Genomic DNA, 23,443 nt, shown 5'->3' on the forward strand with positions numbered 1-23,443 from the left:
CGGGAGACCCTTTTTTTTCACCCTCCCAGAGCCTCCACGCAGGCCCTGCACTTACCTGGCATGATGAATGGGCCACGTGGAGACTCCTGGGAGGGGAGGGGCCAGCCGGTCCTTGCAGCAACCAGTTCAGCGAACTGGTACGAACCAGCTGAATCCCACCCCTGAATTCTACTCCCATTTACATGCTTTCCAGCTGCTAGGAAAGCGGCAACTAGGGCAAGGAATGGGAGCTTATCCCATTACATGCAGCTTGGGTCTTGAACCTGGGCGGTCAGTTCTCCAGCGGATAAGCTCAGGATCCTTAACCGCTGAACCATTGCGCCCTTCTATACAGCAAAATATAAAATACCAGAGCAGTGAATTATTTTAAAAACAGAAAATATAAGTGATAATGAAGTTGTGAATTGAATTACACATGAGCAATTACTGGAGTGACTGAAGCTTTGGACAGAGATCTAAGCCCTTTAGCCATTGATAACACAGCGATTCCTGTGTTAAGTGGCGCAGTGGGTAGAGTGCAGCACTGCAGGCTACTTCAGCTGACTGTAGTTCTGCAGTTCGGCTGTTCAAATCTCACCGGCTCAGGGTTGACTCAGCCTTCCATCCTTCCGAGGTGGGTAAAATGAGGACCCAGATTGTTGTTGGGGGCAATATGCTGACTCTGTAAACCGCTTAGAGAGGCCTGAAAGGCCTATGAAGCGGTATATAAGTCTACTGCTATTGCTATTGCTATATATAAGTAATCAATGCAGTAACCAGGAAGTATTAAGAATTGCTGCAGAATTCTTTCTTCCTCCTTTCCCTTTTCCTTCTGGTCAGGGATTCTCACTTGCCATGAACCTTTTCGTGGCACGACAAAACCGCGCTCGACTAAAGCGCACCCAATTAAACCACGTCGCTGACGTCATCAACAGGGCGACAACAGCGAGCGCGGAGAAAGAAGGGCGCTTTAAATAGCGCTTTGAAAGCAAGCCGATTCAACTTAAGGTAAGGGTTAGCTTTAGGGTTAGCTTTAGGGTTAGCTTTAGGGTTAGCTTTAGGGTTAGGTTAAGGGTTAGGGTTAGGTTAAGGGTTAGGTTTAGGGTTAGGTTAAGGGTTAGGGTTAGGGTTAGGGTTAGGTTAAGGGTTAGGATTAGGATTAGGTTTAGGGTTAGGTTTAGGGTTAGGTTAAGGGTTAGGGTTAGGGTTAGGGTTAGCTTTAGGGTTAGGTTTAGGGGGGTTAGGTTTAGGGGTTAATTTTAGGTTTAGCGTTTACAGCGTGCTTCTGTCTCCACGCTGTTGTCGCCCTGTGATGACGTCAGCTACGCGGTTTCGTCGAGCGCGCTTTAGTCGAACGCGGTTTTGTGGTGGAACCGAACCTTTTAGGTATCAATACTTTAAATAAATAAAATACCTAACTAGTTTATTTTGGTTCGCTTAATGACCACGACATCCGTTTAACAATCGCTGCCGAAAAGACTGTTAAAATCAGATTGGTCACATAAGTGACCCATTTCCTCACTTATGACTGTAACGGTCAGCTCCATTACTCTCGTAACTCGAGGACTTCCTATAAACAGAAATGCTGAAAAGCACCAGTTTCTTGAGTTTCTTGCTCAAGCGTGTCCACTCAAAAGGAAAAGGGGGAAACCCCAGAAGCAGCCATGAACTCCTCTGAAAAAGTTAAAAGCATCCTCCTTCATCAATTTACAACCCTACTTTATCAGCGTTATGCTCACCTGGATAACAATCTTAAGGGCTTTGACTTTCTGATCGGAGGCCCAGGCATCCTTCAAGGATTGGTTGAGTTCTTCAATCCGGTTCGTGTAGTCTTGCTGGGTTAAGTTTAGCAATTCTTTTTGGGAACCCTGAGAAAGTATGAGGGGTGTAAAGAGTGAGTTATTATTATTTTTTTCAACAGCTTTCTCCTCTCGCTTTGGGAGAACAGCCTGGAAAATGCAGAATTGCTGGACTGAATGGTACAAACCAGCTATTCGCTCCTATTCGCTCCTAAAGAATTCCTTTCCCCTCCAACAAGCATTTCTGTCTCATGGTTTACCTTAGGAGAACATACAGGTAGGTCCTCAACTTACAACCATTTGTTCAATGACTGTTCATAGTTACTACAGCACTGAAAAAAATGCCCTTTTTCACACACAGGACCATTGCAGCATGCCCCTGGTCATGTGATCAAAATTCTGGTAGCTGGTTCATATTTATGACGGTCGCAATGTCTTGGGGTCATGGGATTCCCTTTTGACAAGCAAAGTCAATGGGGAAGCCTGATTCACTTGAATGTGTTACTAGCTTAACAACCGCAGTGATTCACTGAACAACTGTGGCAAAAAAGGTCGTAAAATGGGGTAAAACTTACTTAACTGTCTTGCTTAGTAATGGAGATTTTGGGCTCAATTGTGGTTTTAAAATGAGAATTGCCTGCATTTTAAAAAATCTATGACAAATTACAGAACCAAAAGCTCTCATTTCAGTTTCCAGCACAACAGACTATGTGTAAATCCTAGAGGATGCTGGAAAAAAGGACAGACATTTCTTTGCCTTAAACATGAATTTTTGCTCACCTCTTCGAGATCATCCAATTCTTCTAGTCTGGTTCGTACTTTCTCTGAAACGGTGGATCCAGGAGTTGAGGCTTTTCCTGCAAATAATTACATGCTTTAAATTATACAATCCAATGCAATACAGGAGGTTCTACAGTAATTTTGGACTGAATTAAAGAATAAATTATGCTCTGACAGTACCTGAAGAAAACAATTACAGGCAGTTAGAGTAGACATTTTCTGCTGTATATTTCAAACTTTTGTAATTGGCAGTATTTTAGACATTGTGGGCCAAATTTCTGGTTTATAAAAGCCCTTGTAATCCTTTGTTTGGAAAACAAATGCGCAATTGCCCAACTTCTGGATTTTTTTTCAATAGTGTGAAGTCTCCATGTGTATTAAAATAGAGGGTGTTAGTTCAGGAGGAAGTTCCTTCATGTCTGTAATAATTTTCCAAATAAGCAACATGTTTTATAGAAAAGAGAATAGCTGCAAAACTTTTAAGTTAAATATTTGGAAGTGAATGTTTACCTTTTTCAGATCCCATGTATAAATTCTGCAAAGGAAACAGATGTTCAGTTTCAATTAGCAATTCCCAACTGTCCAGTTCTGTTACACAATCAAAGGCCAACAGTCCCTATCAAAATAGGTATGTCCTAGGAATTCAATCATTATATTTTGTAAACCAGCCAATTATAATTTAAAGTATGGTTTTGCAGCTCCAAAGGTTCCAGAAAGTAGGTCAGGAGAAAATATGACCCAATGCTAATTTTCAGCATGACTTCTTAAGTTATCTTTATTTTACAATAACTAGATTTCCCTCTTTAGGTTTTTTTTTGCATCCCCAACACCTTTGTGATGTTTAAACAAGATTAAAAGTGGACTCACTATGGACAGTTTCTCATTTGTTGTGTAGCGTGCCAGGATTTCACCACGTTTGCTTGACCAAGGTTCAAAGTCATTTCCCACAGACAAACTCTCATCTTTATCTCGCTTCTTCCTGGCATTATCCTACAAAGGAGTATAAAAAAACAGCAAAACATTTTTACATAAACAAACAATGCTGCTTTTATGTTAAAACACCTGCCTTTTGTTAGCTAAATTGAGGATAATATTAAATATTACACCCCCACTAACTTAATGAATAAAAGCCACTGACAAGCATGAAACTGTCAGAAATGTATATTTAAAAACCCATAATTAACTGCAGGCAAATCCATCAGCTATCCTGTAAAAGCAGACAGATTGGTTGATGATGATGTTCGTCATCATATTTGAAGAGGTCCTTGACATCTAATTGGGGGGGATCTCAAGACTTGTGCGAGAATTGGATTAAAGTGACAGAGAGAAGCGCAGAGTCAGCCTCACTCTCTCTTCCCGGATTCCATCTTGCTCCAATACCAGGACAAGAGTCAAGACAGTTGGAGATGGGCTGGGCGTAGTGGTTTACCAGAGTATTTTTCGTGTCTTGCCATGCTCTTAGCGTACCCCATCGCTTGCAGAGACCGTCTTCATCACCGTTGTCCTATTCTAGTAGGTTTCATCCGCTCAATCCGCCGGAATCTGTCTTCACATGCTTGCGATAGACAAGTCCCTATCTCACCGAAGGTCAATGACACAACGGCTACTCTCAACCTAGTTTGGCCAGCCTGTCAAAGCTGTTGCCAAGGGTGTGGCCACTGTGCATGCTACAGCTATTAGGAGCCACAGGTGAGAGCTGAGTGACAGGTGGGGACCAAAGGTGGACGAGCTGCCCCAAAAGCTGCCCTTTTAGGGCAGCTCGTTTTTAGGGCAACAGATTGGTTACCTATTGAGAGAAGCACAAATGAAGGCTAGTCTTTGGCTTCAGCACCATGGAGAGCTCCGTGCAAGACTCGTTAAACTGCTTACCTTCTTTGCAGTCTCCCATTCCTTTGAGGGCATCATTGAGTACCAGAACTGAAAATGACATATTTCCTACCATTTTGAGTCAGAAAACTCCCAAAATATAGTGTAAGAAGCTTAAAATGGAATAACAAAATACTTTCTCCCTTCTGTTCCTCCAAAATTGAATGCTGACCACAACATTGGGGAGGAGCCTGTAAGTGTGAGTTGGCCCTATCCACTGTAGTCTTCACTATAAGGAATTTAAACATAGACATGTTTTTGCTGGCTTCCCAAAAAGTGGAGGCAATTGATCTCTCATCCAGATAGCTTCAGAGCCTGGCTATGATCCACTGAGATCCCAAAAGAGAGACTCAGGAGATCTCTTTCTCTACTTGCTGTTAATTTTAATTTAAAAAGTTTGTGTTCTTTGCCACTTAGAAAATATAGAAGAGATATCATGGAGACATCATTGTTTGGCTAGGATGACATTAAAGAACATGCATTCCAGTTGGGTTGACCAGGACTTTCTTGAGTTCCTCCTGACTCAGGAGACATAAGAATTTTGAACACACACACAAACACACCTTTGCATAATGCAGGGGCAGCAGTAACATCACCCCCCTACATAACTGGTCTGAAATGATCTTACCATCATCATGGTCAGCAGTGGATCAGCAGTAGCTGCAAACAAGGATAAGGGATCTGTGCCATCCAGGACACTGCTGAGTGGGTCCAGCATTGAACTAGAGGAGGAGGAGGAGGTAGAGGATGTGCTTCCTTTACGACCCAATTTTTTTGTCTTCGATTCAGTAACCTGAGGAATAAAACAGCACATGTAAGAAATTTGCAGCCCAATCCTTTCCACGCTTATTCCAAATAAAATGGCACTTATTCCAAGACCAGGCAAACCTGTGTAAGAGACCAGTTCTTGTCTATTTTGGGTTGAGATGCTCAACTCTGTGAGCCACCACTCTGTGAGCTAGGAATAGTTACTTTAGACAATGGAGAAGAATAACATTCAATGCTAGACAAAGCCTAATTCTGAACAAGCTTATAAAGAGTAGATCATGAATTAAAGTATAATCCACATGGTGCCATTATAAAACTAAACATTTTACCACCACTGTAAATTGTGTATAATTTAATTTCCCTCATTTGAAGTCATACTCATGGTATCAGACCAAACTTTTTATGGACATGTGACAAATCAAAACGGTCTTCCTCTTTTATTAATCAAACTTGATAATGATAGTGTTGTTTGGCAATGTCACGTTTTCTGAAGATTACCAGATAAACCTACCATAATGGGTTTGAGTGGATGGAAATCACCAAATTCCACAGACACAGCTTCCAATCTGTATGATTCCAATTCACGCCCATAGTTTCGTATTCTTGCATGCCTGAAAGACAAACGTAAATATATATATGTGTGTGTGTGTGTGTGTGTGTGTGTGTGTGTGTGTATATTATATACATATGTACAGAGTAGACTGGCAATAAGTGGTTTTTTAGAGATTTATTAAATTTATTTGCCGCCCCTCTCACCAAATTCTAATTCCAATCACTGTAACCACATGGAACAACCATAATGATGGGAAGACCAAACTAATAGCATCTGAAGAACCAAACTTGAGATATACCATAATTCAATGAAAATAAATTTTATCAAGGCAAGTTGCAAGAAAAAATCATTGTCATCAGTTCAAAACTGGTATTTAAGATTTATGCCCTAAGATGAATCACCAGTGACACCAACTGGCATCAGAAAGAAATGAACGTAAAATAATCTTTCTTCCCAAAAGCTAACTTTTGGGCTGACACATTGCTGGAAACTACATCTTTGTTTAATGTTGTCATATTGAAGCAAACCATAAGGACTGGATTCAATCAATGTGGTCAGCTATAAGACAGTTTGCCATTGTGAAGTCTGTCATACTATTTGAAAAATATACACTTCTCTGTCATAAATTGAATTAGGAAGTAAAGACCTGACCACTGGTGGAATAGAAGTTATTTCATCCATATTTCCCTACTCACACATTTCTTCTGGAAGCCTTTTTTTTGTGATGTAGTTAAGGGATGTAACAGCGCACATAAAAGTCTAGAATTTTCTCAAATCACACTTTCCCCTTTCAAGATAATTAACTTAAAACCTTTATTTTGGCGATTTAACTATTCCCATATAAACGGTACCACTTGCCCCACAATCTTTTCTCGTTTACAGGACAGTAGAAAAAAATCAAATCATCTTTTAAAGATACATTTAGCTATACTGTTTTTCTTTGTTTTTATTTCTGTAAAGTTTTCCTCGGTCTGGAATTTTCCTTGGTCAAGCAAAGATAGCAGCATCAACATCAACTCCAATCAATGGAATCCTAGTGGATAACCATTTAAATATGAGCCAGCCGTGTGCAGAAGCTGCCAAAAAAGCCAACACAGCTCTAGGCTGCATCAACAGAGGGATAGAATTAAGATCATGTGAAGGGTTAATACTACTTTATAATGCCTTGGTAAGGCCACACTTGCAATACAGCGTCCAGTTTTGGTCGCCAAGATGTAGAAAAGATGTGGAGACTCTGGAAAGAGTGCAGAGAAGAGCAACAAAGAGGATTAAGGGGCTGGAGGCTAAAACAGATGAAGAACGGTTGCAGGAACTGGGTATGTCTAGTTTAATGAAAAGGAAGACTAGGGGAGACATGATAGCAGTGTTCCAATATCTCAGGGGTTGCCACAAAGAAGAGGGAGTCAAACTATTCTCCAAAGCACCTGAGGGCAGGACAAGAAGCAATGGGTGGAAACTAATCAAGGAGAGAAGCAACTTAGAACTAAGGAGAAACTTCCTTAGAGTTAAAACAATTAATCAGTGGAACAGCTTGCCTCCAGAAGTTGTAAATGCTCCAACACTGGAAGTTTTAACGAAGATGTTGGATAGCCATTTGTCTGAAGTGGTGTAGGGTGTCCTGCCTAAACAGGGGGTTGGACTAGAAGACCTCCAAGGTCCCTTCCAACTCTGTTGTTCTATTCTATTCTATTCTAAACATTTGTCTGAAGTGGGGTAGGGTTTCCTACCTAAGCAGGGGGTTGGACTAGAAGACCTCCAAGGTCCCTTCCAACTCTGTTGTTCTATTCTATTCTATTCTAAACATTTGTCTGAAGTGGGGTAGGGTTTCCTACCTAAACAGGGGGTTGGACTAGAAGACCTCCAAGGTCCCTTCCAACTCTGTTGTTCTATTCTATTCTATTCTAAACATTTGTCTGAAGTGGGGTAGGGTGTCCTGCCTAAACAGGGGGTTGGACTAGAAGACCTCCAAGGTCCCTTCCAACTCTGTTGTTCTATTCCATTCTATTCTATTCTATTCTATTCTATTCTAAACATTTGTCTGAAGTGGGGTAGGGTTTCCTGCCTAAGCAGGGGGTTGGACTAGAAGACCTCCAAGGTCCCTTCCAACTCTGTTGTTCTGTTCTGTTCTATTCTAATTCTATTCTATTCTAAACATTTGTCTGAAGTGGGGTAGGGTTTCCTGCCTAAGCAGGGGGTTGGACTAGAAGACCTCCAAGGACCCTTCCAACTCTGTTGTTCTAACCTTTTAAAATCCTTTTTTAAAAAATCCCTTTTAATATCCCTTTTTCCAAGACAGTCCTTCATTTCCTCCCCCGCCCCCAAGGAACCAGAGTCACTGGAGAATATCCCTGTTGCGTTTCCACCTGCCCAAGCCTCGCTGAAAGCCTTAAGGCTGCTTTTTATGTCACAACAATACACCACCACCCCCCGGGAAGACAAAGCCCATCCTTCTCAGCCGGTGCAGGATGATGGGAGTTGTCATCCCGACGCCTCTAAGGAAGACCACGGAGGGAGCCGCCCTCTCAAGCCCGGGCGCCCCCTCCCCAGCCGAGCCTGCGGCCTAGTGTCCTCTGAGGGGGGTGGGGGGTAAAAAAGGGCGGGAAAACCGAGGCTCCCTCATTTGAGGGGGGGGATCCCTCCTGTTCCTTTCCTTTCCTCCCTCCCTCCCCGCCGCGATTCTCACCAAGGGAAGGCAGCCATCTTGGTTCCCTCACGTGACTCCCCGCCCGCCAGCGCCGCCCGACGCCGCAGCGGCCACGTTGGAGAAGGGCGCTTGCCCGGTTGCCTTGGCTATCGAGGGGCGGGGCGAGGGGCGGGGCGAGGGGCTCTGCTTGGAACCTATTAGGGGAAGGAAAGGTTTTGAACTGAATCACTTTAGGCTTGTGTTGAACCTGGCTTATGCTGGTTTCCCCTAGCTATGTTGGCTTATCTGCAAGGGACTCAACGTTTAAAGCAATATTTTTCTTAACCTTGACAGTTTTTCAGCTGTGTGGACTCCACAACTCCCAGAGTTCCCTGGCTGGGAAATCCTCCCCCACTTCCCTTTGACTGGGGAATTCTGGGAGTTGGAGTCCACGCAGCTGAAAAGCTGCCAAAATTAAGAAAGGCTGTTTTTTTAGAAGCTTCCTACTAAATCATGAATAAAGGATGCAGTGGCTCAGTGGGTAAGACGCTGAGGTTGTCGATCAGAAAGGTTGGCAGTTCGGCGGTTCGAATCCCTAGCGCTGCCTAACGGAGTGAGCTCCAGTTACTTGTCCCAGCTTCTGCCAACTTTGCAGTTTGAAAACATATAAAAAATGAAAGTAGAATCAGAATTCTACCAGATATGGGATAAATGGTATAGGGGGATGGAAGAAACAAACAAAAATCAATGAAGGAATATAACAAAACTCAAAAATATTAGTTATGAGTAAAATAAGAGGGTTAAGAATGGTGAAATCCAAATGAAATACAATAGAAGGGGAAATAATATGAGGTGAGCGGTATCGATTGATAATTGCTATTAGAAAGAACAGGAAGCTCCTCTTCATATTGTATTGTGTAAATGTGGTGTACGTCTGTTTTGTGTGTGTGTATTTTACATGTTTGTTAATAAAAAATAAAGAAACAGAAAAATAGGGACCACTTTGGTGGGAAGGTTGTGTGTGTTCTGTGCACCTTTGGCATTTAGTCATGCCGGCCACATGACCACGGAGACGTCTTCGGGCAGCACTGGCTCTTTGGCTTTGAAACCGAGATGAACACCGCCCCCTAGAGTCGGGAACGACTAGCACATAGGTGCGAGGGGAACCTTTACCTTTACCTTACTAAATCATGGCATTGCAGTGCAAATTTGGCTAAAGGTGACTTGTCCAACAAATCCAGAGCTTGGGGTGAAACAAGGCTTACAGTCAACCACTTGTGACTGGGGGCAATGTTGGAATTAATTCTTAGAATTGTTAGGATCCCTTGTGTCCTCTCCCCCCGCCCCACCTTCCAGCATCTTATTTTCCCTCTGGAATCCCTGCTGCTTGGCTGATGGAACTAGTAGGGCAGTCCCAAGTGTTTGACTCCAGAATCAAAAGATGTCCGTGTTTTGCTAGCTGAAGAAAATCAATAAGCAGCAAGTACAAAGCAATCCATTTAAAGTGTTTGTTTTTTAAAAATGTTCCCTGTCTGATCACTGTCTCACAGCTAGATGTGAAGGTGTTATAGTTAAAAAGTGACGTCTGCATGGTTTCATCGTCCAAAATTATCCTTAGCATCACAGAAACGGGTTGAGGAAGAAAGTGTATATATGCACGCACGCACACAAATACTGAGATTTTTTTTTTTAAAAAAAGTTTAATTGTGTAATATACCAAGAATTTTTTAAAAAAGGACAAGTGAAAACCAATATATAAAAATAAGGCTTATAATATAGCATGGCACTGCACTCAAAAAAAGGCAAACAAATATTGAGAATAAATAAATAGGAAACATTAAGTTACAAAAGGCATCCTGGCCATAGGCTGTTAATTTATAAATAAAAAGTTTTGTGCTAAAATATCAAAAGGTCCACTTAAATTACTGAACTTGTACTTAAAAACATGCTTCTATTTACATGCAGCCTAAGTCTAATTCCACAGCACACAATCAGGTTACTTTTAGCATCGACACAACATGTAAACTGTAGCTTAACATGCAAGGTAACAACAATTTTTAACTCAGCTTGTGAATCTTCAGTTCAGGTTTTGTAAACCTCAGGCAAGAGCTTGGAAAATAGATTTAAAACCAGAATGCAGTAAATTATTTCCGGGACAAGCACTTGCATTATGCTCCCCAAATTAGCCATGGGCAATCTTTAAAACCATGATTGATTACATCGCAATTTGTGGCTTGTCCATTTTTACCATGAAAGCAGAGCCAACCTCTGCGGTTCATGGATTCCTACTTCAAACCTCCCTTCAGATAAGCAGGTAAAACAAGCAAAGAAGCATGTTTGTTAAAAAGCCGGAAATACAAAGGATTTGTGCAAAGCTCAAACCAGATGCTGGTTTGACCAAATGCTCGTCGTGAAGTTGGGGATGGCTTATACATCCTGGTTTAGTCAGGACGAGAAAGCTGGGGCTGAGTATTGCTTAAAATTTTATTTTGTTGACTTGTTTTTCCATCTATATGGGATTTTTGTCTACAATAAACCAGGATAACCTAGCAAGCTTGGCTTATCATTCTATCAATAATCCTTGACTTTTTTTTTTACACTGGCATCAAGACAGCCCAAATGTGATTTTAAAACATTGCATGATGTAATAAAAGCATTAGAAGATGCACATAAATGTATAAGCATCCCGGTATAAGTAATTGCATCCATGTATAAAGTTAACCCCATTTTTCTTTACAGCTGAACCTTTTAATTGTTCAATTTGTGGGAATGATTTCAGTGACACAACTTCTAAAACCTCTATCACTGGCAAAATATTAATACCACCTGAACATGTAAAACTAACATTAGACATTAACTGTGACTCAAGATGCTACTGGGATAAAGCACTACTAAGCTAAAAGCAACACAATAATTTATTTCCCAACGTGGTCTTGTTTCAATCTTTCACAACCACATTAAAATCCACTGCACACACACACCCCTCTCCAAAACAATATTTACATAAATACAATTTGTATTCTGAAATTGTTTTTGTTCATCCAGCTTTTCTGTGAAATTAAGATTGCGGTTAATTTCATTTTATACATTGAAAGAGAAAAAAGGTGGACAACATTAATCCAATTTACCATTAGTCCAATGTTAACTAAGTAACCTTGGACTAATATATGTCGCATAATATTAGTCCAACTTGCTATTATCACTGGTCATTCATTATTCAAATATTGTTTATAAAGAATGCCACCAGATATCTGGATTTTAAAAAAAGAGAAATGAGGCAAATGCTTTGCAAAATAGCCAGTAGTTGTTATTGTTTGTTAAAGAGGTTTCTAGTTCGCTTAGTATGAAAATCAAGTCTGATAGTATCTTATAAACCAGTGTTTCTCAACCTTGGTGACTTTAAGTCCCGTGGACTTCAACTCCCAGAATCCCCCAGCCAGCAGAGCTGGCTGGGGGAATCCTGGGAGTTGAAGTCCACGGGACTTAAAGTCACCAAGGTTGAGAAACACTGTTATAAACAACACAGTATGTTCAGAAACAAGACCTCAGCCAGAAAAAAAAGAGGTGGGTGAACACAATATTTATACCCTGTGATTCATAGCATCATTGCTGAAACCTTAAAGCAGGGGTCTCCAACCTTGGCGACTTTAAGGCTTGTGGACTCCAACTGCCAGAATTCCTCAGCCAGTTTTGGCTGAGGAATTCGGGGAGTTGAAGTCCACAAGTCTTAAAAGTCGCCAAGATTGGAGACCCCTGCCTTAAAGAAGCATATGTTCAACGTTATGACCCTCCTGATTTCCAGAGGACTGAAGTGGCCAAGAGAAGATTTGTGTAACCCAAAAGTGCAGCCATTTTTGGAAACGATCCAGAGAGCCAAGAGCAAAATTTCCTTTTCAGAAGTGCTTTGAACCCCCCATCCCACCCCAAAGCATGACAGAGGGAAGCAGGAATGCAGGACGTCTAAAGCAATCACACTTCGGGGTTATTTATTGCACAATTGAAAAATGCAGCCCTGGTTTAGAAGGTTGCTTGAAGAATCCCCTTGAAAATATCTACTCGAGGGAGTAAGCAAAGCACAAAACCCAGAACTCAAATGGAAGAGTTGCTTTCATATTCACATTCGTATTCCCTTCGCCTTCATTCCTTCATTTCCGTTCCAGAGTCTTCTAAGTCTCTTGAACACGACCACGCACAGACCTCTCCTCGACCCGTGTTCCTTGAAGGAGCATCTGGAGAACACTGAAAGACAATGCTTAAGCCACTTCCTTAGCCGAGGGAATGCTGCCGCCTTAGGTTGTCGCAACATTTGGCTTCTTTCTTGGGATTCTTCTGGCAGATGCTCCTGAAAGCAAAAATCAGAAATAACTCGGTCTTGTTTATTAAAAGGGAACGAGCTTAAAAGGCCAACAAATTTGTCCCAAGCAAGCAGTTATAAAGCAGACGCAAATGGAACTTTTGTTCTGAAGGGCAGCTTAGTAGAGGAACACCATAAAGAGTCAAACTGTGTACAGAAATAAATAATGGCACAGCTTAAGCAGGCTTGGGAGGTTTAAATGCCTGAACTTCTAAGAAACTCAGCAGGCCTATGTTAAAATTCTGTCTGTAGCCCATGGGTTTATACAGCAAATACACCTGGCAGATTTTAAATTATTTTGTCAAAACACTTCACGTTGGAAAAAATCATTGTGATCATTCTAGACAAACTATGTGGAGATTACTAAAAAGCAGCGACATCACCCTGCCAACAAAAGTGTGTCTAGTCAAGGCTCTGGTTTTCCCTGTTGCAATGGATGGCTGTGAAAGTTGGACCATAAGAAAGGCTGAGCACCAAAGAATGGAAGCCTTTGAACTCTGGTGCTGGAGAAGACTCCTGCGAGCCCCTTGGACTGCAAGGCCATCCAACCGGTCAGTCCTAGAGGAGATCAACCCTGACTGGTCTTTAGAAGGCCAGATCCTGAAGAGGAAAGTCAAAGACTTTGGCCACCTAATGAGAAGGAAGAAGGACTCCCTGGAGAAGAGCCTCATGCTGGGAACGATGGAGGGCAAAAGAAGGACTGCAAGGCGATCCAACCAGTCTTAGAGGAGATCTACCCTGACTGCTTTTAGAAGGCCAGATCCTGAAGAGGAAACTCAAATCCTTTGGCCATTTAATGAGAAGGAAGGAGGACTCCCTGGAGAAGAGCCTCATGGTGGGAACGATGGAGGGCAAAAGAAGAAGAGGACGACAGAGAAGGAGGTGGCTGGATGGAGTCACCGAAGCAATCGGCATGAGCTTAATGGACTCCAGAGGATGGTAGAGGACAAGAAGGCCTAGAGGAACGTTGTCCATGGGGTCGCGATGGGTCAGACATGACTTCACAACTAACAATAAAAATAAACTGTAATAAATCATGGCTTATTAAATAAACCAGAATAGCAGACATGCACACACACACACTGCTTTTCAACCCATGAGTCCTGGAGTCTGGGGAAGGCTCTGATGAGGGCTCTGGGTCGGAAGCAGAGAGGGGGCCAGGGCCATATGCCAGTTATCAGCTGCCTTCAGAGTCAGACATCAGTGACGCAGAGGAACAGCTGGAGCCTGTTCCCAGTGTGCGCATGCGCAGAGTTGCCAGACGAAGGGAACAGCTAAAGCAGTGTTTTTCAACCTTTTTTGTGCAAAGGCACACTTTTTTCATGAAAAAAATCACGAGGCACACCACCATTAGAAAATGTTAAAAAAATTTAACTCTGTGCCTATAAACACCCGGTGGGTGTTTTTCCCACGGCACACCTTACACTATGTCACGGCACACTAGTGTGCCGCGGCACAGTGGTTGAAAAACACTGAGCTAAAGAACAGGGGTTGACTTGGGAGTAAGGCCACAGGTGGACGATGAATGGCCCCTCCCAGAGGAAATAAAAGAGGAGCAAAAGAGGAGTGGAGCTTGCAGGAGACAATTAGTTCGCTTCATTGGTTCGTGACTCTCCGAGACTCCTTGCCAGGTTTTTCAGAGATCGTCCTGTCAGCTCTCCAAGCCAGAGAAGGTCTGTGACGGTAAATCCTCCCTTGAAAGACTTTGCTGGATGTGAATGAGCAGAATTCACAGTCAATTAATCAAAGTGATTTTTGTCAGGATCAGGAGTTGGCTTCAGGCTCTTGGGAAGCCTCAGTCAGAACAGTAAGTTGAGGAATACCTGTGAACCCTTTCTGCCTTTTATTCTAAATTAATGTTAGCTTTTCTGAAACCCTTTGTATCTCCTCAAAAAGAAAGGTCCCCATGCACAGCATGATTAGTATCCAAGATCTTCTAAGACCACCCATTTCCCCTCATCATATTACATACATATGATTTATGTATGTGGCACGAACATGCACAATCGTGTGAGAAACAGGTAAAGTGTTCCAGCCAGGAAGTTTTAGTTAAAAACACACAACACCCCCCCCCCAATGTTCAGGCATCAGTTGTTATCCACAAAACAAAACTGCAACTAAAAAAAAATGTAAATACTGTGTTTTCCCCGAAAATAAGAGAGGGTCTTATTTTCTTTTGACCCCCGAAATAAGCACTTGGCCTTTTTTTCGGGGAGGTCTTATTATTTTTGAAGTGCAGGTGGCGGCGAACATGGTCACCTCATGGCTGCTGCTGTGTGGCAATATTTTGGGGGAGGGCTTATTTTAGGGTTCACCGACAAAAGCGCGGCCGACTAAACTGCAGTGACAAAACCGAGAGTTCTAAACCGCACCGACGAATGAGCGCTGAATCGCGCCAACAACAGCGCGGACATAAGCGTGCTGTAAACCTAAACCTAACCCTAACCCTAACGCTAACCCTAAACCTAACCCTTACCTTAACTTAAATCGCGCTTCTGTCGACACGCTGTTGTCGGCGCGTTGATGACGTCATGGTTTTAGTGACGCGGTCTTGTCGGCGCGCTTTTGTCGTATTTTAGCGCATGAGCTCAAAAGCCCAATTGGGCTTATTATCCGGGGAGGTCTTATTTTCGGGGAAACAAGAGTTAATAAGCCACCTGCTGAGTTTCGGAAGCTTTGCTCAGATTAATAATGGGGTGGAACCCGAGTGAAAGGGAGCCGCCTCGTCATGCAATCAGCGATCACAACTTTCGCAACCCGTGTTGTGAGGCCATTCCCAGTGAGGGGTTAGTATAGCGCCGTGAGAGCCAAGCCCGGCTACACCGAGAGGGAAGAAATGATCTGCCGCTTCAGCTTCTTCTGCAGAAAGCATCCTTCTTAACACGAGGGATCCCAGCACCCAGTTCTATGTACACACCTGAAAAGGCCTTGCTAGGCCCTCTGTGGTCTGGGGGTTTCTTTCTATTGGGCTCAGCCCCTTTCACTGAGGCCTTAGAGGGTCTGATTGAACATAAAAGGAGGTAATAAGTCACCTGCATCCAAGGTAAAGCAAAAAAAAAAGGTTATTTCCCCAAAGACCCGTGCACGAGAGGCTCGGCCTTACCCTTGTCTGGAAAGCAGCCGCTGGATAGGAGCGTTTTGACCTTGGTTGGGCTGAAGAACTCTGCGGGAGAAATCACATTTTGATTTTGTAAATAACAGAGTAAGTAAGTAAAATCTTTATTACGGTCAAAGACCAGCAATACACATTAGTTTTTACACTATGTTAAAAAATACTAACATTAAAATATAATTAAAAAGACATTAAAAGTGGATAATAACATAATGGTCCAAAGATTGTTAGAGGGATGCCCAGATAATTGGTACAAGATGGTGCTATACTTCTGTAGCCAATTTTTTCCTTATGGACATTGCAGCAGCACAGAACTTTGCCACTGCATACGTGGTAACCGGGTTAGTGTCCTGGAGGAGAAAGCCTAAATAAAAATGGTCTGCCCTCCCTGGCAATCTCTCTAATAAGGGGAGAATATATGCAGACCTACAAGCTCTGTATAGCTCGCAGTGTAATAGAACATGTGAATTATCTTCCACTTCTCCTTCACCACATATACGCGTTCTGCTATAGGTGTTCTCTTATACCTGCCCTGGAGGAGTGCTGAAAGAAGAATGTTAAATCTGGCTCTGAAGAAAGCTATTCTTTGTTTTGGGGAGATCAGGTCATTTAGATATCTTGCTGATTCCCACACACCCTGTTTGATTCTGTCCCTACTGTGGAGAAGCAACCTATTTAGTTCTTCTTGGAACTCCATGTCCCTCATTCTATTAATTACTACTTGCTTTGCTTGCTCAAAGCCTAGGGACATTTGTAATAAAAGAAGCAGCTTTCTGGGAGAACAGTAGTAGAACGAGAACAGCGGTGGCTCCGGTACGGGAACGGGCCTGGCATCATCCACATCATATCTGCCTGTGATACCTCCGCAAGCCTCTGCAACGATCCAGCTTTGTGGCCTCTCCTCTTCCTGGCTTGGTTTGGAACCGTGACAGATAGCCAGCATTCCTGGCTTTATGATGGCTGGTTGCACAACCAGTTTAGTTTGGACGGGATTTGGACAATGAGGGTTGTTATCACCACAATGCGATTTAAAATGTTAACAAACCTGTTTTCGAAGATCTTCGGCTTCCCAATTGATTTTTTATTTGAGACTCCCATTTCAGCAGCCCTGTTGGGGGGAAAAAGGAAGCATGTCAAAATACGGTTTGGGAGAAGAAGAATTGTCTCCTTGTTTGTAAACTGTTACAAGCAAGCATATTGTTCTAGCTGCCTTTTTTCTATCCCCCTGTTATGTAGAAAGCTGCAAAGAGAGGGGGTGAGTTGCCAAACCATGGCAAGCAGGATATAACAAAGAGCAACCAAGATGATTAGGGGACTGGAGGCTAAAACATATGAAGAACAGTTGCAGGAACTGGCATATCTAGCTTAATGAAAACGAGGACTAGGGGAGACATGATAGCAGTCTTCCAATATCTCAGGGGTTGCCACAAAGAAGAGGGAGTCAAGCTATTCTCCAAAGCACCTGAGGGCAGGACAAGAAGCAATGGGTGGAAACTAATTGAGGAGAGAAGCAACTTAGAACTAAGGAGAAATTTCCTGACAGTGAGAACAATTAATCAGTGGAACAGAAGTTGCCTCCAGAAGTTGTAAATGCTCCAACACTGGAAGTCTTTAAGAAGATGTTAGATAGCCATTTGTCTGAAACGGTTTAAGGCTTCCTGCCTAGGCAGGGGGTTAGGCTAGAAGACCTCCAAGGTTCCTTCCAACTCTGCTATTCTATTGTATTGTATTGTATTCTAAATACTGCTTTGCCAAAGACAAGATTCTGAGACTTTTCAAAACATGGCTAGCTGGGGAATTCTGGGAATTGAAGTCCACAGATCTAAAAATTGTTGTGGTTGAACACCCCTGATTTAAAACAAAGATTCCCACTTTTTGACACCAATTGACAAACCTTAAAACAGGGGTGTCAAACTCAAGGCCTGGGGCCTGGATGTGGCCCACAGGGTGCTTAGATCTGGCCCGCGGGGCCGCCCTGGAAACAGCAAAGGATCGGCCCGCGGACAGCCCTCCCAAGCTCAGTTTTCGCTGGCAGAGGGTGGCAGGAAGCCGTTGCAGTCAAAAATGGAGCTCGGGAGCCCCGTTTTCACTGGCAAAGGATTCGGGCTGTTACAGGTGCTCCCGCTTAGTGGGATTGAGCTGGCCACGCCCACCCTGGCCCCCAAAGGTCAAACACAACCCTGATGCAGCGCTCAATGAAATCAAGTTTGACACCCCTGCCCTTAAAATATAAAAGCACTTTGCCAACCCATTTACAGTATCTCTGTGTGCTGCTTGCACGGATGCGTTACCGTTTCCGCCACGTACTTTGTAGACTTCTTTCTATCCAGAGACTTCTGCGTCGCCGTAGAAAGCGTTACTCTGGGGGCCTTGGCTTTATCCTAGACACCCAACAATTAGAGACGTTAGCTTTGTTACGAGACAATCTGTAGGATATGACGTTTCACAAAAATAAACTTTCTCCCCCAACACTGGAAGTCTTTAAGAAGATGCTGGATAGCCGTTTGTCTGATACGGTATAGGGTTTCCTGCCTAGGCAGGGGGTTGGACTAGAAGACCTCCAAGGTCCCTTCCAACTCTGCCATTGTATTGTATTGTATTGATTAGGGGACTGGAGGCTAAAACATACAACAAATGGTTGCTGGAAGTGGGTATATATATAGTTTAATGAAAAGAAGGACTAGGGGAGATATGATAGCAATCTTCCAATATCTCAGGGGTTGCCCCAAAGAAGAGGGAGTCAAGCTATTCTCCAAGGCACCTGAGGGTGGAACAAGAAGCAATGGGTGGAAACTAATCAAGGAGAGAAGCAACTTAGAGTTAAGGAGAAATTTCCTGACAATCAGAACAATTAATCAGTGGAACAGAAGTTGCCTCCAGATATTGTGAATGGCCCAACACTGGAAGTCTTTAAGAAGATGTTGGATAGCTGTTTGTCTGATACAGTATAGGGTTTCCTGCCTAGGCAGGGGGTTGGACTAGAACAGTGTTTTTCAACCACTAGTGTGCCGTGACATAGTGTAAGGTGTGCCGTGGGAAAATTACTTTATATATAGTCAATATAGGCACAGAGTTAAATTTTTTTAACATTTTCTAATGGTGGTGTGCCTCGTGATTTTTTTCATGAAAAAAGTGTGCCTTTGCACAAAAAAGGTTGAAAAACACTGGACTAGAAGACCTCCAAGGTCCCTTCGAACTCTGCTATTGTATTGTATGAAACCTCATCCAATTTACAGTTAGAACAAGTAGTAAACCTGCCTGTTGGTGACAAACTGTATTTAAAACCAGTGTTAAGGCTTTTCAAAGTCACAAAGAAAACACAAAAAAAACACAAACACCCCCCCAGAAATTATTGCATATAACGAGCACAGTACAGGCAGTCCTCGACTTTATAACGGTTCATTTAGTGACCATTTGAAGTTACTGAAAAAAGTGACTTATGATCGCTTTTCACAGTTACAACCTATGCAGCAACCCCCATGGTCACGTGGTCAAAATTCAGAGGCTTGGCAACTGGTTCATACTTTTGACTGTTGGGGCGTTCCAGGGTCATGTGATTACTGCTGACAAACAAGCCAGGTTTCACTTAACAACCGGGTTACCAACTTGACAACTGCAGTGATTTACTTAACAACCGTGGCCAGGAAGGTTGTAAAAGGAGGCAAAAGCCACTTGACAAACGTCTCCCTTAGCAACAGAAATGTTGGGCTCAGTTGTGGTTGTTAAGTCGAGGACTGTGTGTAAGTGATTGGGGGGGGGGGGCAACGCACCAGCTGCCGAAGCATTTTCTCCTTGAGGATTTCTCGGTCTTGGCGCAGGATGCTCATCCTTTCCGACGCTTCCATTTTGAAGAAAATATCATGAATGTCATACAAGGCAGCCTGCAGCTAAAAAACAATAGCAATAGCAATAGCAGTTAGACTTATATACTGCTTCATAGGGCTTTCAGCCCTCTCTAAGCGGTTTACAGAGTCAGCATATCGCCCCCACAGTCTGGGTCCTCATCTCACCCACCTCGGAAGGATGGAAGGCTTGAGTCAACCTTGAGCCGGTCAGATTAGAACCGCCGAACTGCAGATAACAGTCAGCTGAAGTGGCCTGCAGTGCTGCGCCCTAACCACTGCGCCACCTCGGCTCTCAACAAAGAAGCACCAGGGATGCTTTGCCAGTTGACAGCCGGTTTTTGTCCCCATGAGTCAATCTCATGTAGATCTCAAAGTGTGCACCTTACCTGAGCGACCACTCTCTCTTGGAGATTGGCGTCTTGAGTGGGGAGGTTTCCTCTCTTCGACAGAGCTTCGGATTGGAAGTTTTTGATGAACTCCATTGTATCCTACAAAAGGAACGCACACATGCACCGTTTTGTGGCACAATCCTTCTCACAAGGAATCCGGATGCCAAGCCACTGAGGCAGCGGTTGCTTCAAAGAAAAGAGGGAAGCTCCTCCCCAAGAGAATATCTGCCAAATAATTCGTTTTGCGGGGGGGGGGGGGAATTGATTAGGGACAGGAAGGCACGGAAGAGGCTGTTAAGTAGGCCTCAAACCCTTTGGTTTCAATCCCCGTTGATCTCCTCCTGTCATCAATCGGACAGTCACTTGGAAGCAGAACTGGAAAAGATGAAGAATTAATGTTCGTCGATTCCAGTTTCTGTGGTCATGGGGGCCACCGGGAGTCCTTGACTACATTCGGGACTGGAATTTTGTTCCTAAGGAGTGATAGTTATACGTTGAGATACCCACCGGACTGGAATCCAATTTTATAACTCTTTTGATGATGGTTGTTAAGCAAAGTGGGGGAAATCCCAGCTAATTCTCTCAAAGGGTGTATTTTTGCAAGAAACTGGCAAAAGAGATTGCAAATCTCAAGTCACATGACTTTGGGATGCTGCAATCAGTGGGAAATGTGATTGCCAAGCCTCCAAAATGCGGTCATATGAGAGGGACAGTTAGAAATGCTTTAGGGGCCATAAAAACACCCTTTCCAAGGCTGTCGTAACTCCAAACCTTTGTTAAATGACCTGTCATAAGTCAAGGGCTATCTGTAGTGAAGGTTTCTGTGTGTACGTGTGTGTGTGTATACGTACACAACACACACACATATATAAAAATAAATATCTCTTCCCTTTTATGACTATAATCATGTTGCTTGTATCATTACAATTTATATTGTTTTATTTGTTTCCTGGTGTGATTTGATTTCTTATTAGTGGCCTATGAACAGGGGTGGGTTCCTGCCACTTCTAAATCTACAGTGCCATTTAGAACCAGTTCCAGCTCTCTCCCCCCGCCCGTCCACACATCATCAAGATGAAGAGCGAGAGGAGGAATTCTGGGTGTTGAAGTCCACAAGTCTTAAAGCTGTCAGGTTTGAACACCCCTGCGTTTTTTTTTCTAAAGGGTTAGGTGTGCAAGGGTCTTGCAACTTGACAGCTTTAAGACTTGCACACTTCAATGCCAGAGTTCCTGAGCCAACATGACTGGAGGAGGAATTCTGGGAGTTGAAGTCCACAAGTCTTAAAGCTGTCAAGTTTCAACACCCCTGGGTTTTTTTTTCTTAAGGGTTAGGGGTGTAAGAGTCTTGCACACTTCAGTGTCAGAGTTCCTGAGCCAACATGACTGGAGGAGGAATTCTGGGACATTTTGGTTGCTAAGCAAGAGCGTTGTTAAGTGAGTTTCACCACATTTTACAAGTTGGCCACGGCCACCCAGTCACATGGCTGGCAAGCCACTCCCACCCGGTTACATGGCCAGTGAGCCACTCCCACCCAGTCACATGGCCGACAAGCCACCCCCACAAAGCAGCCCACACCTACAGAAGATGTTCTAAAAAAATTTGAAACCCACCACTGCTTATGACTGTCACTAAGTGTTGTATCTTATGATTCTTGATGAATGTATTCTATTTTATTTTTCTTTAGGTATACTGAGAGAATGTGCACCAAAGACAAAGTCCTTGTGTGTCCAATCACATTTGGCCAATATACAGTAGATCTATTCTAATTCTAATTCTTATTCTAGTCCTATTCTATTCTTTCTTCTCTATTCTATTCTATTCTGTTCTAATTCTAATTCTAGTCTAATTCTATTTTATTCTATTCTATTCTAAATACAATATATACAAATACAATACAATACAATAGCAGAGTTGGAAGGGACCTTGGAGGTCTTCTAGTCCAACCCCCTGCCTACGCAGGAAACCCTATACCATTTCAGACAAATGGCTATCCAACATCATCTTAAAGACTTCCAGCGTTGGGGCATTCACAACTTCTGGAGGCAACTTCTGTCCAACTGATTCATTGTTCTAACTATCAGGAAATCTCTCCTCAGTTCTAAGTTGCTTTTCTCCTTGATTAGTTTCCATCCATTGTTTCTTGTCCTACACTCAGGTGCCTTGGAGAATAGTTTGACTCCCTCTTCTTTGTACCAACCCCTGTTCCCCTGTGGCAACCCCTATTCTATTCTATTCTATTCTATTCTAATTCTATTCTAAAAAAAGACCACTGAAGAAAGACCTTGACTTATGACAGGTCATTTAATAAAAGTTTGGAGTTACGACAGCCTTGGAAAGGGTAAATATATATGTATATAAACACAACTTCCTTCAACAGCACGGGATAGAAAATTGAAAGTGGAGACAACATTTGGCACAGCAGATATAAGGAACAGACAGCAGCCTCAGGTCTCTGCAGGTAATTCAAGTTTCTAAAGGTGTTGCAGACAAAGGAAGAGAGGGGGGGGAAGCATGCTGCACTTTAATCAGGTATACATGGACGTTCCCAGCCTGACAGCCTCTGCAGAGGGCTTCTTACGTGGACCGTTTGCCTGAGATGCTTTAGCTTCTCTGTCTGCAAGAGTCTCCTGGTTAAAAATCCCTTGGCGAGAGCAGAGATCTTGTTGAATCTCCTTTTCATGGCAGGGCTGTACACCTTCAAGAGGAAAGGTAAAAAAATCAGGTAATCCCAAGAGTATTTCCCCCATTAGTTTATATTGCACAAACCTAAACAAAGCAGAGTTAATGCACTCTGGGGTCTCAATTATCCATCTGCTGCTTTGAGGTTTTTCTTTACGTGCATTTTCTGAAAATGGGATACTGAATTCCCACACTTGTATTAGCATTAATATTAGATTAATGAGAGCCACGGTGTCGCAGTGGTTAGAGTGTAGTACTGCAGGCTACTTCTGCGGACTGCCGACTGACAGCAGTTTGGTACATCGAATCTCACTGGCTCAAGGTTGACTCAGCCTTCCATCCTTCCGAGGTGGGTAAAATGAGGACCCAGATTGTTGGAGGCAAATAGGCTGACTCTGTAAAACCGCTTACAGAGGGCTGCAAAACAATGTAAAATGCTATATAAGTCTAAGGGCTATTGCCCTTCCTTCCTTCCTTCCTTCCTTCCTTCCTTCCTTCCTTCCTTCCTTCCTTCCTTCCTTTCCTTCCTTCCTTCCATGATGCACAGTGGTTAGAATGCAGTAATGCAGGCTAACTCTGCCAACCGCCAGCAGTTCAATCCTACCCGGCTCAAAGTTGACTCAGCCTTCCATCCTTCCGAGGTAGGTAAAATGAGGACCCAGATTGTTGGAGGCAAATAGCCTAACTTTGTAAAA

At 43.1% G+C, this 23,443-nt stretch overlaps 2 protein-coding genes across 5 annotated transcripts in view; both read right to left on the bottom strand.

The window, feature by feature from the left end:
* VPS35L (VPS35 endosomal protein sorting factor like) overlaps positions 1–8,503 on the bottom strand; it is a 68,080-nt gene extending 59,577 nt beyond the window's left edge. For both annotated transcript variants that reach the window (XM_032230612.1, XM_032230611.1), the window contains exons 1-7: positions 8,429–8,503; positions 5,704–5,803; positions 5,053–5,217; positions 3,426–3,548; positions 3,069–3,093; positions 2,559–2,635; positions 1,719–1,847 (exon numbers count right to left, since the gene is read on the bottom strand). In XM_032230612.1, coding sequence (XP_032086503.1) covers positions 1,719–1,847; positions 2,559–2,635; positions 3,069–3,093; positions 3,426–3,548; positions 5,053–5,217; positions 5,704–5,803; positions 8,429–8,445 — 636 coding nt within the window. In that variant the 5' untranslated portion in view covers positions 8,446–8,503. The remainder of the gene's footprint in view (positions 1–1,718; positions 1,848–2,558; positions 2,636–3,068; positions 3,094–3,425; positions 3,549–5,052; positions 5,218–5,703; positions 5,804–8,428) is intronic.
* Positions 8,504–12,094: 3,591 nt separating this feature from the next.
* Positions 12,095–23,443, bottom strand: part of CCP110 (centriolar coiled-coil protein 110) — a 28,459-nt gene continuing 17,110 nt past the window's right edge. For 2 of the 3 annotated variants that reach the window (XM_032230194.1, XM_032230193.1), the window contains exons 8-15: positions 22,648–22,764; positions 20,066–20,167; positions 19,605–19,721; positions 18,142–18,215; positions 16,880–16,942; positions 15,826–15,885; positions 15,640–15,722; positions 12,095–12,710 (exon numbers count right to left, since the gene is read on the bottom strand). In XM_032230194.1, coding sequence (XP_032086085.1) covers positions 12,658–12,710; positions 15,640–15,722; positions 15,826–15,885; positions 16,880–16,942; positions 18,142–18,215; positions 19,605–19,721; positions 20,066–20,167; positions 22,648–22,764 — 669 coding nt within the window. In that variant the 3' untranslated portion in view covers positions 12,095–12,657. The remainder of the gene's footprint in view (positions 12,711–15,639; positions 15,723–15,825; positions 15,886–16,879; positions 16,943–18,141; positions 18,216–19,604; positions 19,722–20,065; positions 20,168–22,647; positions 22,765–23,443) is intronic. The other variant, XM_032230195.1, reaches the window with a different exon arrangement.

The sequence above is a fragment of the Thamnophis elegans genome, chromosome 14 (assembly GCF_009769535.1).
Source record: "Thamnophis elegans isolate rThaEle1 chromosome 14, rThaEle1.pri, whole genome shotgun sequence".
NCBI lineage: Eukaryota > Metazoa > Chordata > Lepidosauria > Squamata > Colubridae > Thamnophis > Thamnophis elegans.